The sequence below is a fragment of the Peromyscus leucopus genome, chromosome 7 (genome assembly GCF_004664715.2).
Source record: "Peromyscus leucopus breed LL Stock chromosome 7, UCI_PerLeu_2.1, whole genome shotgun sequence".
Classification (NCBI taxonomy): Eukaryota; Metazoa; Chordata; class Mammalia; order Rodentia; family Cricetidae; genus Peromyscus; species Peromyscus leucopus.
This window is the reverse complement of record NC_051069.1, coordinates 2,218,510-2,237,292: the sequence shown is the minus strand read 5'-3', so window position 1 is coordinate 2,237,292 and position 18,783 is coordinate 2,218,510. Positions and strand designations below refer to the sequence as shown.

The 18,783-nt window shown below is 41.2% G+C and overlaps 1 protein-coding gene across 8 annotated transcripts in view; it reads right to left on the bottom strand.

Annotated features, from left to right (window-relative positions):
• Positions 1 to 3,650: 3,650 nt before the first annotated feature.
• Rnf111 (ring finger protein 111) overlaps positions 3,651 to 18,783 on the bottom strand; it is a 77,813-nt gene continuing 62,680 nt past the window's right edge. For 4 of the 8 annotated variants that reach the window (XM_037207359.1, XM_037207362.1, XM_037207360.1 and 1 more), the window contains exons 8-14: positions 18,013 to 18,361; positions 15,736 to 15,888; positions 14,021 to 14,147; positions 10,065 to 10,157; positions 9,265 to 9,360; positions 7,813 to 7,940; positions 3,651 to 5,292 (exon numbers count right to left, since the gene is read on the bottom strand). In XM_037207359.1, coding sequence (XP_037063254.1) covers positions 5,175 to 5,292; positions 7,813 to 7,940; positions 9,265 to 9,360; positions 10,065 to 10,157; positions 14,021 to 14,147; positions 15,736 to 15,888; positions 18,013 to 18,361 — 1,064 coding nt within the window. In that variant the 3' untranslated portion in view covers positions 3,651 to 5,174. The remainder of the gene's footprint in view (positions 5,293 to 7,812; positions 7,941 to 9,264; positions 9,361 to 10,064; positions 10,158 to 14,020; positions 14,148 to 15,735; positions 15,889 to 18,012; positions 18,362 to 18,783) is intronic. The other 4 variants (XM_028865805.2, XM_028865809.2, XM_037207363.1 and 1 more) reach the window with 3 other exon arrangements.

The following is an 18,783-nucleotide window of genomic DNA, read 5'->3' as shown; positions in this document are numbered from 1 at the left end:
AGCAGAGGTACAAATCAAACTAAAAGTGTTTGTCCCAGCACGCTGATACCAGGTGGACTCAGAAGTATTTGTCAAATGACAGTGTAATGTGTACAAGGTTTGAACAAGACAGAGTGTATCCCAAGTTGTGAACAGAGAGAGAAGAGGCCAGAGAACAAAATGTTACCCTGGAGAAAAGAAGGTGGTCAAGATAGAAAAAGAAGGCTGAGGTGGGAAGTCGTTGCTTAGTGGTATGATGCATGTGTAAAGCCCTGAAGATGTGTTCCTAGCATACAGGAGAAAAAATCAAAACAACACAGAAAATGGTCCAGTGCCCAAAGGCAGCAGAACAAAGTGAGGTCAGGCTCCCCATGACTCTGTTGTTTTAGTTCAAGTCTCTTCGGCTTGGGAAATACACTGTGGTTGGAGAGCCTTAAATAAGGCTGATCAGGATTGATCCTCCCCCTTTACTCAAATCCCTAGGTTACTGTAGCCTATCTTGACATTTCCAATCTGAGCCTAAAGGCAGAAAGAACCAGTGTCCCTCCCACCTGGAAAACAGGCTGATGGAATTGTTCCTCACTCTAAATTATACAAGGATATGGCAAAATCAAAGGAGCAGAAAGAGCTATTTATGTTCCATTAATTTCTTTCACTCAAATACCTGCTTCAGGAAACGTTTTGTGGCTGCTGACTCTGGCCATCATACTTGACATCACGCATGTCACAAATAGGTTTGGAGAAGAAGTTTTGGTTTGGAGAAGAAAATATCCTCAGTTTGTACTATGGTGCATGCATATAATTCCAGCTACTTGGGAGGCTAAGGCAGGAGGATCCCTTAAGCTCATGGTTTCAGCACCAGCTTAGCAACACAGTGAGACCCTCATCTCTGAATGAAAGGAGTCCTTTTAACAAAACATTGGGCTGTGCTTTAAATAACTGCAATGAGCTTTACAGCAGGGTCTCATGCATCATAGACTGAATTAGAACTTTCTATGTAGTTGAGGGTGACCTTGAATTTCTTTTTTTTTTTTTTTTTTTTTTTTTTTTTGGTTTTTCGAGACAGGGTTTCTCTGTGTAGCTTTGCGCCTTTCCTGGGACTCACTTGGTAGTCCAGGCTGGCCTCGAACTCACAGAGATCCACCTGGCTCTGCCTCCCGAGTGCTGGGATTAAAGGCGTGCGCCACCATCGCCCCGGCGTGACCTTGAATTTCTAATCCTCCTGCCTCTGCCTCCTGAGTGGGAGGGATTACAGGCATGCACCACCACGCCTAGTTTACATGGCACTGACATGTCAGAATCCAGGGCTTCCTGAGTGCTAAGGACTCTACCATCTGAGCTGCATGGCCAGCCTTTACTGTGTTAAAGTGGCCACACTGTGTTGGTCTGGGGTCTTCTACCTGCTCCCCACCACCATCTTAGCTAGCCTTGATGTTCTCTTGACCAACAGGATGACAGAATGGATATCCAGGCTTGTGTCTGAGGAAGCCTGGCAGGTTTAGGGTTCCTGACCCACTGTGTAAAGAAGTCTAGTTATCCCTTGCTGGAGAGATGACAGTGAACACGCAGTGAATCATCAACTGTCCTCAACACCCCTGTGGAAGCATCAGCTGTCTAAGCTGGGCCGGACAGGACAATCCATTCCAGTAGCACTCCCAAGCTGAATGCAGCCACAGGAAACCACAATGAAAGATGAGCTAGACTCCATTAGCCCTACCCAAACTGAGCATCTGCGAGCAAATAAAAGTGCCTGAAACCACACTCTGCAGTTGTTTGTCACAAAGACCTATCATATATACTTATCTAGGGGGTTTCTGTGACCGACAATAAGCCTTTTGTTGCTGGCCATCTGTATGTTCTTGTCTTCTCATAGAGCCATGATTTTGCAAACATACATAGTGGTTGGGACACGGGCTCACTTTAAAATCTGAATTCTCAATGTTGTCTTAGTACACGTTTTGAATGGAAAAACTGAGTGCATTTGCCATTTCCAGATGTTTTACCATTTGAGAGAGTCTTGAGAATATGTTTATCCATCATGCATTCAAGAATCAGATGCAGCTGGGAACCCTCAGAAGTCCTGACACCAACCAGCCAGAATGTTTACCTACAAAAGACAGTATGTCCAGAACAAGGTCTTGGCAAAAAACCTACATTTAAAACACTAGATAGATAGAATGGCATGTCCCTGGCTAACAGGAAACAACTGAACTGAGTGCCACATGGTGACCTATAACCTCGCTATACACTCACACACACCACCACTAGCACACACAAAATGTAATTTTATGGGAGAGGGCATCAATTCTTACCTTTGGCAAAAGCTGACTACAGCATAGTATTAAGTATTGCCTCTTCATATTGCTGCTGTGATTATGAGGTGAGAAGCAGAAGGCACATAGCCCAGAATCTTCTGTGACTATAGGATCAAAGGAAGGTAACACCCTCTGAATGCCAGACAGGACATTAATGCCCATTTAGTGACTAGTTGCTTGGACACGGGGCAGGAGAAACGTTAGCAGCGTCTCATGATACTGCATTTGCTTTGAAAGGCCAAACATTTTGGGATTAAAGCAATAATTTATATTATCTTTTTAAGATTTTTTATTTTTAATCACTGTGTATTTTATTTCTTGTGTGTGATGTAGTGGAAAACTCCAGCATTTGCGAGGCAGAGGGCAGGTAGATCTCTGTGAGTTTGAGGTCTGCCTGGCCTGCATAATGAGTTCCAAGCCAGGGCTTACATAGTGAGACTCTGTCTCCAAAAACAAACACAAAAAAACTAAACATAAATGAATCAGTGTCAATTATAAAATAAGTATGTATTTAAATCACATATAATGTATGTTATAGAGAAATCTAAGCTTTTCTTATGTTCTGGAAAACACTAGAGGACCACATAGCATGGAATTCTCTCCATTAAAAAAAAAAAAAATGTGTGGCAGGGCAGTGGTGGTGCACTCAGGAGGCAGAGGCAGGCAGATCTGAGTTAGAGGCCAGCCTGGTCTAGAGCGAGTTATAGGATAGCCAGAAAAACCCTGTCTTGAAAAACCAAATAAATATATATGTACATATGTTCAGGTGTGTACACATGAGTACAGGTTTCTGCAGAGGTCAAAGGTGTCAGATCCCTCTGGAGCCTGCAAACTACCTAATATGAGTGCTGGGAACTGAACTCAGGTCCTTTGGAAGAACAGTCTGCGCTCTTAACCGCTGAGTCACCTGTCTACACACACCCCTCCTTTTCACTTCTAGGTTCTCAACTTCTTGCATAGACTCAGGCTCTCTAATGGCAGTCTTATATGCATTTATTTTTTGGTTTTTCCCCAGTGAGGGAGCAGACCTGGGTTACTGTTCCACTCTTTCCTGACCTTCTATAATGTAGACTGGTAACCAAATGGTTCACAGTGTCAGGCATGCCTGGAGTTTGGAAATGTTTCCACACCAGGCTTTACTCTGCCTCACAAGTATACTGTTAACTCTATCACCCTCTATCAGCATGCATACTCTGTAGACACATGCTGATGATAGAATTGCTCTATGGTGACATAAAAGGCAAAACTGAATGAAAACAAGCACCAGATTATGCAAATATCAGTTAGGTGGATCTCATCTGAGCTTCAAGATGTCCAGTGTAAACCATTTTATAAACACTAATTATGAAACACAAAGACAATAGAAATATAAGTTATTTATTAATCAATCCACTTACAAAGCAGGTGGCTTAATGCAAGCTTATTGACATCTTCACATATGATCCATGGGAACATGTCTTCCACATACAGACAGTGGTCTTACTGACTGGATGCATTTGCAATCTTGGGCATATTAAGCATATTTAAACAAATAAAATTAGGCTATCCTGTATATGAAAGTATCTTGATAATATGCATCCTGAAGTGGATTAAAACTTCCTCCAAAGGAGAAATGTTAGTATGTTAACTTGTACTCTATATTATGTTGTAAATCTTAACTATAGAAATTACAATTTGAAATCAGTGATCGACTCTTGGTAATGTCTGAAGTGGGCGTCTATAACCATAGCCAACAGTAGCCTGACAATATAATCTGTGCCTCACAGTATCTGCAGATTTACTGTTTTCAAGTTTAGAGAGAAATAAAACAAGAGACATGTAGATTCAGCTGACTTTATTTAAACTATAAAAAAATCCCTTAAAAGTGAACCTGGGACCCTTAGAAGTTCTACGAATGCATAGATACCTGCCAATGACTGAATCCTAAAGCCTGACTGAATGACTTTATAAAATTAATGTAAGCAGATATCTTCATTATCCGTGCTTAGCAGACCTAACAAAATTCTACATGTCTTTTTCAATTTCCCTATCCTTTTTTAAAATCTGCAAGTATATACAACCCAGCTAACTCAAATGAATATTTAGTGTTCGTCAAAGCTGTTTCACAGCAGCAAAAACTGGATTAGGGAATCAAGTTCCAAATGGCATAGAGAAAGATAAATAGGGTGAGAACAGCAGTCTAAACATACGGCATCAATAGCAACTCTATCTTGCACTGTGCTGGAAGAAAGGATACATCAAGAAAATTCCTACTGATCACGCTGGTCATGTGAGTACCACCTGCATCTGATTGACATGGGTTGCATTCTGTTCCCAGTATTAAGGGTGGTACTTAACTCAGAACTCCATATTGTAAATATACAGCAGCCATTTTGTCCTAATTTAATTAAGGAATGTCTTAATACACAATATTATCATTTTCTAGAGGATCTTTATACATTAAACTAAAGTACATGATTGATTAAATTAAAGGTTAGTAATGGATAAAAAAATTCATAATTCTCAAGGTACTATGTAAAAAAAAACAAAAAGACCACAAAATACTACTTACTAAAGCAGCTAATCTTGCCTGCAAGTTTAGGGTCACAAGCCCATATATGTGCAAAGAAATGCAATACAAGGAATCATGCAAAAATACAGTAAAATGATACAGGAAGAAATGTCGAATCTAAAAAAAAAAACCAACACAAAGCTTTTATAAATACATCCAATCAACTGTGTACATAAGTTGTAGGTCTAGCGGTAGCTGTACCATATAGCAGAGTCAGCACTCAGAGTTCAAGGCTTCCAGATCTGCGCAGCTAAGTCATGCCATCTTTGGTTGACTGCAGTACCAGGAAGGATGGGAATGAGGGACAGCAAGAGTTCTGAAACATGGTGTCAACTTTCACTTGGCAGCTGGGCCTCGATGTCCACTCTGCATATGGGGCACTTCTTATTGGTGATCAGCCATTGATCAACACACACTTGGTGGAAAAGGTGCATACATGGAAGGCGTCTATCATTGGGGATGAAAACAAACAGCAAAAATTAAAATCATGACAATTCTATGAGGCATTGATTTGCAAATGAATGATATAAAGTGTTCTGAAGTAACTAAGCATCTTTATGTTAAACACACAAAGACTGGGGCTGGCAGGATGGCTCAGTGGGCAAAGTAATTACTATGCAAGCCTGACAACCTGAGCTCAGATCCTCAGAATGCACATAAAAAGCAGCATGTGACGGGCATGCCACATCTGTAATCCAGGAAATGGGATGCAAACAAATTTCCCAGAAGCTACAGTCAGCTAGCCTGATGCAAACAACAGTGAACTTTAAAAACGGAGACGCTGTTTCAAAGGAGATTTCTGTTTCAAAGGTGAGGACCAACACTCCAGGTTGTCCTCTGACCTCTACATGTGCACTGTGGCACTCATATGCTCAAATACACTGCGTGCATGTGTACACACACAGTCACACACACAGACACACACACACACACAGTCACACACACACACACACCCCTATCTTCTCTAAGAATTGTTCACTATAAAAATGGCATTTTAGACACTATGAGTTAACAAGAGAGATAACTGACAGGTCTATGGAGGCAACATATATGAAACTCTGAGAACTGTCAAATCAAGAATCACACTGGCAGTTACTCAGGCTTTGTCTTTTATGCGTGGCCAAGGCACTGGAGATGAAAATACCCTGTTATATGATGCCTCAAACCCTTTTATTATCGAATCATGATGCTTGTGAGGACTCTTTGAAATACCTATCATTTAACTCTCTTCCAAAAGCTTTGGAGACTGCTGTCTTCCAAAAGCTTTCCTAGCAGTAGCGATACTATAGGAATTAAAGAAGGCTGAAACATGTAACATTACTTCAGCCCTGAGGATCTTTATACATTAGACTAAAGCACATGCCTGAGGTAAGGAATACTGTTTTCATAGGATAATCAGCACATCCACTTATCAAAATGCCACTGCTTTATAGGTGAGCCAAAAGAAGATGTTCACTTCAGAGTATCACACCAAGTTGCCAATAGAAACTGGAAAATAAAGATAGGGTGACTCTAAATCTACAGTTAAGAGTAGGGTGAACGTTGCTGCCTAAGTAACCTTCTACTTCTGCTTACTAAAGAGCTGCTCTTCATATCCCCGTAGCGTAACATTTCCCACAGACAACACCTACAAGTGCTCTTTCCTTCTTGGACACCATCAGTAGTAACACCAGGGAGACTGACTCAATAGCTACATGCCTTCACTGCAAACAGAATGTCAAAAACAAAACAGAACAAAACAAAACACCCCACAGGGGCTACAGAGAGAAAGAGTGCTGGCTGCTCTTCCAGAGGCCACCAGTAGATTCCTAGCACCCAGTTCCAGGGGATCCAGTGCCCTCTTCTGGCCTCTTTGAACACCTGCATGTACATGATGCACAAACTTATATGCAGGCAAAACACTCATACACATAAGAAAAGTAGTATTACATTTTTTAAGGACTTAGAAAAAACCCTTATCACTGTGAGTTTGAGGCCAGCCTGGTCTATAAAGTGTTCCAGCCAGAGCTGTTACACAGAGAAACCCTGTCTCGAGCCAAAAACAAAAAAACAAACACCCAAAAAATGCAGTTTGGAAAAAAAAACCCTTATAACATCGTGTAATAGACAATAATGTATCTTTTTCCTCTCTCAGCTACGAGTTGAAGAGGTATAATGAGCCAAGGAGTCTACAGATGGAGTTCCAAGATGGTCAGGGCTATACACAGAAATTCTATCTTGAAGAAAAACAAACAAAAAGGCTTGATGACATTATCCTTAGGAACAGAAAAAATTATTAGCCAGAGCTGTCATGTTTGATATGACACTAAATTATTATTTTAAAAATCAAGATGGTAACAAAACAATTATACAAAGAAAATGCCTTCAAATAATACTAGGTTAGGATGGTAACATTTGCTAAGTCACAAAGTATGGTTATGCTGGGCATAGGGGCACATGCCTGTAATCCCAGCACTTGGCAGGCAGGGGCAATGGATATCTGTGAGTCTAAGGCCAGCCAGGGCTATATAGCAAGATCCTGTCTCAGAAAACCAAACAGGGGAAAAAAAAGTTTTGAAGACAGAGTACAAACAGATGACCTTGACCCTATGTAATCTAGATCCCAAAACCCTCTCAAATTCGCACTCCTGAAAGATTTACAAAAGACACATTTTCACTCCAGACACTCCCCATACAACCTCTGCTAGAGTTCAGAATGGAAATGGACTGCCCCCCCCCCATGACTCTGATGCTTTAACTCTTTTGGTTATAAAGCTGGCAATGAGGTACATAAGTAATAATCTTTATTTGGTTTCCAGTTTACTTTTAAATAAATGCCCCTTTAAGATCGAGTGTTCTATTTGTGAATCAATCACTTATCTGTGGAGCTGAGGCACAAAGCCACGGCTGTGCAGCTAGACTGCCACTGAGCCACGCTGCAGCCCTTTCTATTTAAGAGCGGACTTTACACAGGAAGTATCTAGTTACCTCACATCTTCACCTTCCTCTAAAATAGACAAACAGATAGTACACTTTTCCTCTGTGTCTTCCTCAGTCCCTTCTTCCCCATCTTGTTTGCAGTGCAGTTTCCTCTGTGAGAACCAATCAGTTGTTACCTTATTAGCAGAGATGACATTATTGAACAACTGAGTAAAGTCTGTGTTTATTTAAAATAAAACAAAAACAAGACAAGACCACATATTCATATATAACTCATTTCCTATAAACAGTCATGAATTAACAGATGAGTTAAGTGACTACCAATTAATTACTGACTCCTAAAAGTCAGCATGAAAAGCAAAGTAACAGATTCTCTAAGCTGAACCCTATTACTGTTAATTCATGACGATGATAGTCTGCATAATTACTCTTTCAACACAGTTAAGTAAATTATTCTTCTAGTGACTATTTCAAACATCTTTGTAAGTTAATTCCAATTACAGCATTTAGTTTAAAAAAGATATAGTTAGTGGTAATGCCTGATTGACACTCTTAGAAAACATGAAAAATACCTAACAGTAACTTCTATGGTCAGTGTTCTCTGTACAGCACTGAGCATTATTTGTTCATTGTGAGCAGCTTATTTTATGTCTAGTTTGAAATTTCCACATATAACACTACAAAAGTATGAACTAAACATCAGTGAAAAGAACCGGCTAGGTGTTTTAATTGTTTTGGTTTTCCAAGACAGGGTTTCTCTGTGTAATAGACCCAACTGTCCTGGAACTTGCTCTGTAGACCAGGCTGGCCTGGAAACTCACAAAGACCAGCCCACCTCTGCCTCCCGATTGCTGGGATCAAAGGCGTGCGCCATCACTGCCCGGCTTTTCTTTTTCTTTTTTTAATCATTGTTTTTGTTATTGTTGTCTGTTTCATTTTATAGCCGAAGCAGGCCTTAAACTCACAGCAATCTCTCTGCCTCAGGCACTCGTGCTGGGAGTACAGGTGTGGCCACCGCACCTGTTAGGTGTAAGAGGATAGCCTAAATACTGTAGTATTGCCAGGCGGTGGTGGCGCACACCTTTAATCTCAGCAGTTAGGTGGCAGAGGCAGGCTGATCTTTGTGAGTTCGAGGCCAGCCTGATTTACAAAGTGAGATCCAGGACAGGCACCAAAACTACACAGAAAAACAATGTCTCCAAAAACTACACAGAGAAACAATGTCTCCAAAAACTACACAGAGAAACCATGTCTCCCCGCCCCCGCCCCCGCCCCCCCAAAAAAGAGTATTATAAAATGCACTAAAGTATCTTGAAGAACATTTAAGAAATCTATGACTTCCCATCTGAACAGGGAAGACCAGAGTATGGGAAGAAATTTCAGAGTATATAGTTGAGATAATTTTCATCATGGGAATCACTTCAATAGTGTTATAGTAGTTATACTCCACAGAATCAAAGGTCTATAACATTCCATATTATGATCGTTAACAACCCTCACCTTTTTATATTTATGTGGATATGTGCATCTTTCAATTGTTCCCTGGGATGCTCCACGATTGACATTTCCTAATCTTTCTTCCAGATGAATCAGCTCCTTAAAGTGAAGAATAACTAGTATTAAAACCACAATTCCTTTAAGATTTTTTTTTTTTTTTTTCAGAGTTGAGGACCAAACCCAGGGCCTTTTGCTTGCTAGGCAAGCACTCTACCACTGAGCTAAATCCCCAACCCCAAGAATATGTTTGTGTACAACATTCATGCCTGGTGTCTGAGAAGGCCAGAAGAGGGTATTGAATCCCCTGGAATCAGAGTTACAGACAGTTGTGAGCCATGATGTGGGCACTGGGAACTGAACCTGGGTCCTCTAGAAGAGCAGCCAAGGATCTTAACCACTGAACCATCTCTTGAGCCCCCCTTTATGTGTTCTTACAAGACAGGGCCTTACTATGCAGTGTTACCTAGCCTGGAACTCATTAGGTAGACCAGGCTAGCATAAAACTCACAGGGTTATGCTGCCATTGCCTCCCAAGTGCTTGGATTAAAAGTGTATCCCATCATAACCAGTTTAATAAAATTTTTATATTCGTTTAGGGTAGATATTCACATTCAATTTCTTTAACCAGTTCATTTTCGACTTAAGATACTGTTCTTAATCTCTGTGTAAGTCCCAGAGGCAATAGTAGAAAATCAGACATTTGGCTGCTTTCTAACTCCCAGCCACAGTAGCTATCCTACTTAACCATGAACACACATTAAATTAACTCTTGCACTAAAAATACCATTTATTTTATTTCATACCTCAAAATTGCCCCTGAAAGGACCTCTGAATGATGTTCCATCCAGTCCTGAAGAAATGTAACGGATGTGAGGATAGCCTGCCATGTCAGGAACCTGTTTTTAATGCAGGAGATGGAGGAAGTCATTAAGATTGTATTTTATTGCTAACCTTGAAGATACTCAACCTCCATTCAACTCAAGAACTCAACTCAAAGACAAACATGACTCCAACCACACATTCTATTAAGAGGGACAGTTAGGCTCGCCTTAAAATATAAGCTCTCATCTGTGAAAATATGGGTGGAAGAAACAAGGAAAACAACTGTTTCATAAGATAACAAATTTCTTACACAAAGAACTCTGCATATAGTTGGATGTAGTGAGACGTACTTGGCCCTGGCTACTCGGGAGACTGAGGTGGTTTAAGGCTAGCTCTAGTTTTCAAGGTCAGCCTGGGCAACAGCAAAATACACTCTGCCTACCCCATTTAAAACAAAACAAAACAAAAAAGCAAGGTGTGATTGCGCATGCCTTTAATTCCCAGCACTCAGGAAGCAGATCTCTGAATTTGAGGCCAACTTGGTTTATATAGTAAGTTCCAGGATGGCCAGGGCTATGTAGAGAAACCTTGTCTCAACAAGCAAGCAAGCAAGCAAATAAATGAATGAATGAATGAATAAATGCACATAATACACACACACACACACACACACACACACACACACACTTATACTCAAGCTTACTAACTAAGCCTGATGGTTTCTTGATAGCTACAAACACACTTAAGAAATTAAAGCTTTCATAAGATCATGTCAACCTCTCCATAATAAAAGCATGGAATATTCTTGATTGATTCTGTCAGTGAAACTAATTTTAACAGGTTTTTTAAAAAAAATTTGTTCAGTATAGTGAATCTTGAATATTTCAAATTCCATTTTCTGTGAGCTGGCCACAGGTTAAATTTATTTGTTACCCTAGGGACACTTGTTCTTTATGGCCATTTATGGTCATGCAGTGTGTTGAGAAATTGGCACTGCCTGACCTGGTGCTCCCACTGATGCTGAGCAGATTCTGCCTTCTCTGAGCTTTCCTGCATCTATTTAGTGGCATGCTTCTCCCGTGATGCTTTCACCACGGGCTTTCTTTCCATGTTTAATGTGGCTCCAAATACAGTTCTCAAGCACCATCTGGGGGTGCTATCCAAGGAAGGCTGTGTTTCACCTCGAGGAGCAAACATCTGTCAGGTAAGTTTTGCTCAGATGTGCACTGTAGAGCTACTGCTGCATGCTAACTGTGAACAAATCATCAATATACATCAGATCAGTGATTAAACAGAAACACGAACAAACCAAGGTTCAAGACTAGGAGCTTACAACACTCCATCTCTCTTCAATGGTTGTGTTTCCAGCCACTACGCAAAGTAACTGCAGCAGACATTCAAGTCAACTGACTATATGAAGGAGACAGAGCACCATCCTCTCTATAAATAATCTCCGACATTTAAATTGTTTTTCTTCGCTTTCTCCAACATTACTATTTGTTTTTATGTTTTGTTTTTCAAGACAGGGTTTCTCTGTGTAGCCCTGGTTGTCCTGAAACTAACAAAGATCTGCCTGCTCTCTGCCTCCTGAGTACTGGGATTAAAGGCCTGCACCATCACCACCTGGCTTTCCAGCATTATTTTTAATCAGCCTCTGCTGAATCAAAACATACTTCTAGCAGAAGACTCTACAGACAACTCACATGTGAAAAATAATTCAAAATAAAATAATTATCTAAAAGCAGAAACTCTCAACCTTCAATGGCATATTATTACATTATCTGCAGCTTTACTTATAACCAAGAGCACACAAAGCAACTTAGAAAACACTCTGCCTCCACATATTCTGAATCTTCCCTCTGAAACCCTTTCCCTGTCTCTCTCCTCTACCTTCTGTGGATGCTTCTTCTCCAACTCACATTTAGTCTTCTGGCTTCCCATCCTGGTCCACACTTAACTGACTACTCCTCTCTCCTCTCTTTGAACAAGTTGTTGTTTCTATTGGCTTTCTGTCAAGTCAAAACATTTCTTGTTCTCCCAAACCTCAATACTCCTTAATCTTGGAATTTCTACCAATTCTACCCTTCATAGGCAAGCCACAAGTACTGTGCATTTAGTGTCTGCAAGTTCTCATCTTTTCAAAAAAGCACCCCAAGAGCCAGTGTCTCAGTGGTACAGTGCTTACCTAGGGAGCACAGGACCTCGGGTTCAATTTTACCACCTCAAAAAAGGAAGGGGATGGGAGAAGAGAGAGAAGGAGAAAGGAAATGTAGCCATCTCCATTTCTCACTAAACCACTGACAAAACTCACTACGATGTCAACACTCGGAAGCTTTATTATCTGTATGACGTGACACTACTGACCATATACATTTATGAAATACTCTAGCTTTGTTTCTCAGCTTGAGCTAGTTCCTGTCACTTGATTGAGGTACACTGCCATTTGTATGTTTCTTCTCTCCACTTCCCTTCTTGCCACTTATACATTCTCTTGGAAAATCTACTCTTCCTTGGATTTGATTCCTTAGCAATGAATGATACCATGTCAGGTTAAAAACATATCTTTAGCCCAGATATCTTTCTTCTTTTTTTGTTTGTTTATTTTTGTTTTTGTTTTTGAGACAGGGTTTCTCTGTAGCTTTTGGAGCCTGTCCTGGAGCTCGCTTTGTAGACCAAGCTGGCCTCGAACTCACAGAAATCCGCCTGGCTCTGCCTCCAGAGTGCTGGGATTAAAGGCGTGCACCACCACCGCCTGGCAGCTTTCTTATTAGACACAGCTATCCCAGATTCAGTAGGTCTAAAATCTCTCATCTAACCTTTTCTCAAGCCATCTAATATTGTCCGATACAGTAAAAGGCATTACACTTTTCACCCACACTAGAAACCTAAGTCAGCCTAAGTGTCACTCACTGTGTGGTGCTTTTCCTTCTATCTGCCAGTGCGTTTATCTCAGGAACTTACTAACCTTTATGTCTTCTACCAAAACAAGGAGTTTCCTTCTCCTACCTTTAAATCTTCTTTTCCCAAAATTGAGGATCATCATATTAAATCACTCAAAAAGCATAAATACAACCAAAACATCTCAGCTGGGAGGCAGAGGCAGGCATCTCTCAGAGTTCGAGGCTAGCCTGATCTACATATGAGTTCAAGGACAGCCAAGGCTACAAAGAGAGTCCCTGTCTCAAAACAAAACAGCAGCAGCAGCAGCAGCAGCAACAACAACAACAACAACAGACTCTCCTGAGGCTGCTGAGTCCCGTTTCCTGTCAGAGCAGCTTTGTGTTCTCTTCCCCCCCACCCCAACTCCCCGTACTGAACACAAGCTCCGGAGTGCTGGGCAAAGGCGGGGCAAACACTGGCACTGAGCTGCCCCAGCTGGTACATCTGGAGACACAAGCTTAGGTGGACTCCCAGTGCTTGTTGCTGTTTGACAGCTCTCAACCAGTATCAACCTCTGCAAAATCAGTCCTCCAAATTCCAAGCTGCCTAGGACAAGAGACAATGAGGACTCTGCAGTGGCCCTTGTACAACAGAGTCCTTCCTCTCTTCTCCTCACACCTACAGTTCGTGTTACAGTGACCTTTTTGTTTGTCAACACTGCAGCAACAACACCCACAGTATGATGGCATCCCAGCAGACCCAATTCTCTGATGCCTGTATCTTGGTGACAGCAGAGCATGTGCACCTGGGTGTGCAGAAAAGTCCACTTCTCAGCATGTGGTACATCAAGAGTATATTTTACAATTCAATTACAAACTCAGATTTCAATATATCTAATATCTTTTCATAGCATATACAACATCTAACTAATTAAGGGAATTATTCCTAAATTCTAGTAAAATATCTACTGTACCAAAATATTCTAATACAATCTTTAACTTAGAAAAGGCATGTTACTTTAGAAGGCACGTCAGAGGGTTACAAACGCTCATTTTACCATTAAAGGAAGTGCTCCTAACTGTAGGTGATGAAGCCGAGGGGGGGCATGGTAATGGGCCAGGTGAGGGTGCAGCGCACCAGGCGTGTAGGTAGCTGCTGTCACTCCGGCTTCAATCCCCAGCTCCCTAAGAAAGAGTGAGAGCAGTTTAACTCTGTGTCGTCCTTACAGTCTCTTTACCGCCAACAGAAGTGGAAGCAATTTCAAAAATCCTGTAATGTTTCTTAACTTATACAGCTAAGGCAAATGTAACTTAGCCCCCCACCCAAAATTTTACTAATAATTTCAAGTGTATTTCAGAAATAAATGTTCAAAAAGCTTCATTTTGTGAGCATAAGCAGAAAAGCATTTCAACTCAGTTCCACTCAGTCATGAAAGCAAGACAGATAACAAGTGGTTCCTAGGGTCCCTTCCAACCAAGGACCTGCTCTCCTCAAGGAGCACACCAAATAAGAGCTGACTGCTTTGTAGGTTCATCTGAATGTGACACAGGTCCCCAGGCCTGTGCTTGCTGGCTTCTTGGTGTCAATGACAATTAGAAGAGCTTCTACACCTAAAACCTTGAGCGGTGACCCCACAAGAAGGGCCAAAGTGGCATATAATGAAGCTCCACTTGCTTACTCCACTCTGTGCTCTGCTATAATGACCGCAAGTGGATTCAAAAGGGAGTGTAATTCACACCCACTTCTCCAGAACAAACTAGACTTCTCTGTCCAATGGAGGACACTGTAGGTAGAGCCCTGACTAGGGAGGTGGATAAAGAGGCCAGGCAAAGAGGGTCACATCAGGAGTCTGGCCTTAGTGGCAGACACTCAGGAAACAGAAAAATACTCTAGTACTTGCTATGGAATACTCCTTCTGTACACTGTGAAGATGTGTTGCTCTCATTATTAGTAACAAGCTGATTGGCTCATGGCTGGGTAGAGTCATCAGGGCAGAGAGAATGCTAGGGAGAAGGGGAGTCACAGGAGTCTGGGGAGATGCCATGACACAAAGCTAACAGGATGGAAAGTACACAGATGAATAGAAATGAGTTAATTTAAGTTATAAGAGCTAGCTTAAAATAAGCCTAAGCTATTGGCCGAGCACTGATAATTAATATTAAGTCTCTGTTCGGTTATTTGGGAGCAGCTGGTGGGACAGAGTTGATCAGAAGTCTAGATGGAAAATTCCACCTGTAAGTCCTCTCAACTACATATGGAATTTGTCAGACAAACTCAGGTGTAAAGAACTAAAGAGTGTGGCCAGGAAGGAGAGGCACGTGGGGACACAGGCTGTGGTCAACAGACGCAAACATTCACTTCACAGGACTAAGTTCTGCATTTCCACAGCATCTCCTCGTGGCTGAATGGGCAGCAATAGCTATACACCCAAAACTGCTTAAAGGGAGACTTTAAATGCCATCATAGAAAAATAAAAAAGATTGAGGTATAGATACACTGGTTAACCTGAGTTCTCATTCTACAATGTCCCCAGTCCACACAATTATCATCTGACACAAAACTTAAAGGCAACTAACAGCTGTCTCCCTGTTTCAGGTGGCTCCTGCCCCAGAACTCAAGATCTTGCTGTCTTTCCCTCCCAGAGGCAGCTCCTCCCAGCAGAACTGCTTCTCCACACAGCCGCTCTCTGTGGTATGCATTCCACTACAAGGGATTTCTCCCCAGTTTTCCCAGAAGCTGCTTAGCACAGTTTGAAATAAGTGAGGTACTGACCAGGCAGATCTCTCTGGAGCCTGGCGAGGATGTGAGGACATGGTTTGAGGCACATGAATATGATGCCCATGGCCATAGTTTGGGTGCATCCTATGTGGATGGGGCGGGGGACGTTCATGTGCCCGCCTGGAAACACAGAACACAAAAAGACCACTGGAAATAATTGAATAATTGGTTATTCCTTAATGCAGAACAAAATTCTGTTAATATTATGAAAATCTATAAAAATCATGATGAAATTAATTTACATTAAAAACGTTATTATTAAATAAAACAACACATGAAATTCTCTACACAAACTCACTGTGCATTTATTCTACTATCTATAGTTAATATCATTCAGGAAACCAGGCATGGTGGTGAAAACATTTAATCTCAGCATTTGGGAGCCAGAGGCAGCTGGGTCTCTGTAAGTTCAGGGCTAGCCTAGTCTACAAAGTTCATGGCCAGCCAAGGCTACATAGTGAGATCCTGCCTCAAAAACAAAATAAAAAAATTCTACAAAAAAGGTAATTCTGGCATTCTCTTGAAACTTCTACAGTGTATATTTTAATTAAGAGAACAGCAGAATGTTAAAAAGTTAAAAGCTTAAAAAAATGAAAATTTTTATTTTGCTATACTTATTAAAAAAAATCCAATCATTTTAATAGATTAAAATATGAGGGCTTTTTCCCTCTTGGAGAAAGGTCAGAAGACAGTTTGCAGGAATCTGTTTTCTTTCCTTTTTTTAAATTTATTTATTTTAATTTCATGTGCATTCATGTTTTGCCTGTCTGCATGTCTGTAAAAGTGTCAGATCCACTGCCACTGGAACTGGAGTTACATTCGGTTGTGAGCTGCCATGTGGGTGCAGGGAATTGAACCACGGTCCTCTGGAAGAGCAGGCAGTGCTTTTAACGGCTGAGCCATCTCTCCAGCCCCAAGAATCTGTTTTCTCATTCCACCATGTAGGCCTGGGGATCAAACTCAGGTCATCAGGCTGGGCAGCAAGCACCTTTACCCACTGAGCCACCCTGCTGGCTCCATAGGCATTTTCTATAAAGGCTAACCATTAAAATATCAAGTCTATAGTCATATGATCTCTGAAAAAATAACCAGCTAGATCTTTTGTCATGCCAAAAATATGAGACAATATGGGAATGAAAAAGCTAAGCTGTTTTCTACTAAAACTTTTATTTACAGAAATTGATAGTGAGTTGTCTTGATAATTCATAAATTTGCTGTCTTGATAATTCATAAATCAGATGATTGGGAATATCAAATCCTGAATTGTCAGAAGAAAAAGTTGTCTTAGTCTTATTATGAATATGGTGGGGGGGCACTACACTATTGGAAGGTTAGTAAGGCTTTGTTGAGATTGGATCTCATGTGGCCTAGGCTGGTCCTGAACAGAATTGTGATCCTCCTCTACTTTCCACCTCAAGTACAGCACCATGCCTGCTCCTTATGCAATGCAGAGGACCAAATCCAGGATTTCATGCAAGCTAGGCCAGCACCCCAAAACTGAGCTATACCCCAACCCTCTGTGTCAGTTTCTGAAACTGTTTGTTTGTTTGTTTTTGGTTTTCAAGACAAGATTTCTCTGTGTAGTCCTTGCTGTCCTAGAACTGGCTCTATAGACCAGGCTGGCCTCAAAATCATGGAGATCTGCCTGCCTCTGCTCTGCCGGAAGTAAAGGCCTGTGCCACCACCGCTCGACCAGTTTTAGAACTTCTATTACTATTCTTTCCTCTTGTTAATAACATGATAAATCAAATCAGATCTTGGACATCTTTCAATCTTGTTCTTCAGGATCAATGTTCATATCAATCATAACAGAGAAACAGACTTATTTGCTTGAAGACACTCACATTGTCAACAGCTACAATGAAGGATAGGACATAATAAAGTTATTTTATGGTTGGTATTTCTCCAGTTGGGGATAAAGCTCATCCAGTGGTAGAACACTTCTCTATTATGTGCAGGATGCCATGGATTCAATGTCCAGCATCACTAACCAAAATAAATAAATAGATAAATAAAGGTGATTTCCTAGTGTGGTGAAGATTTACTACAGCTACACTGTGCTTTATTTTACGGTGACCATAATCCCTACTAGGTGTGATGGTGCTTATCTGTCACCTTAGCACTCTGGCTAAGGAAAGAGGCTTATAAATTCAAGGCCAGTCTGGTCCATACAGTGAAACCTAGTTTCAAATCATGAAAGATTTCATACGTGAAAGACCAATAGAACATGAAGGAAAGCAAACACAGCTTCCTTAAAACCATGAGACCTACGTTGGATGCTGCATCATCCTCCTCCTCTGAACTTCCATCCTCTGCATCACTTCATGAGGGTGCAGTCTCTGAGCTGGAGGTGCTGGGGCTGGAATATGGTGTGAAATTGGCTGGTGAGCAGGAGGAAGATGCTGAGGGATGGGTGCAGTTGTACTGCTTAAATGAGTTGGGGGCGGGGGCGCCACAGGGTGAGATGCTGCATGAGAAGATATCTGAGAATGGAAAGCATGTACAGGATGAGGAATAACATAATCCACTTGGGGGGGAGGCTGAGTCTGAGGAGGGGCATTTCCATGAGAGTGAGGGCAACCCGAGGCTTGATGGTGCAGTGGTCTTGTCAAGGAAGCATCTGCAAGAAAAGTGTTTCCTGTAAATACATATAGATTGACTTCATTCACAGTGTTACAATTTACAACAACCTATTATGATACTGTACCAAAATTTCTGGAAAAGTACCCCAATAAAAACTGGTAAATGCTGAGTAACATCTTATGTGCTGTTCCCCCAACCCCGAAACAAGTGCACACATGCACACAAGCACAGACCATTTCTACCATAAAATTTGTATGAGTTTTGTGTCAGAAAAAAATACCTTAAATACAGATAGCTGCTGACCAAACACCCTCTCTAAAGGTTCATATAATTAATATACTCATCTATAAGACACAGGTATATATTATTAGCCCCACACAATCAACCAAGTGTTTAATAAGAGATTTGATTTTCATTAATTTTACTTATATGCTAGTGTGTGTGTGTGTGTGTGTGTGT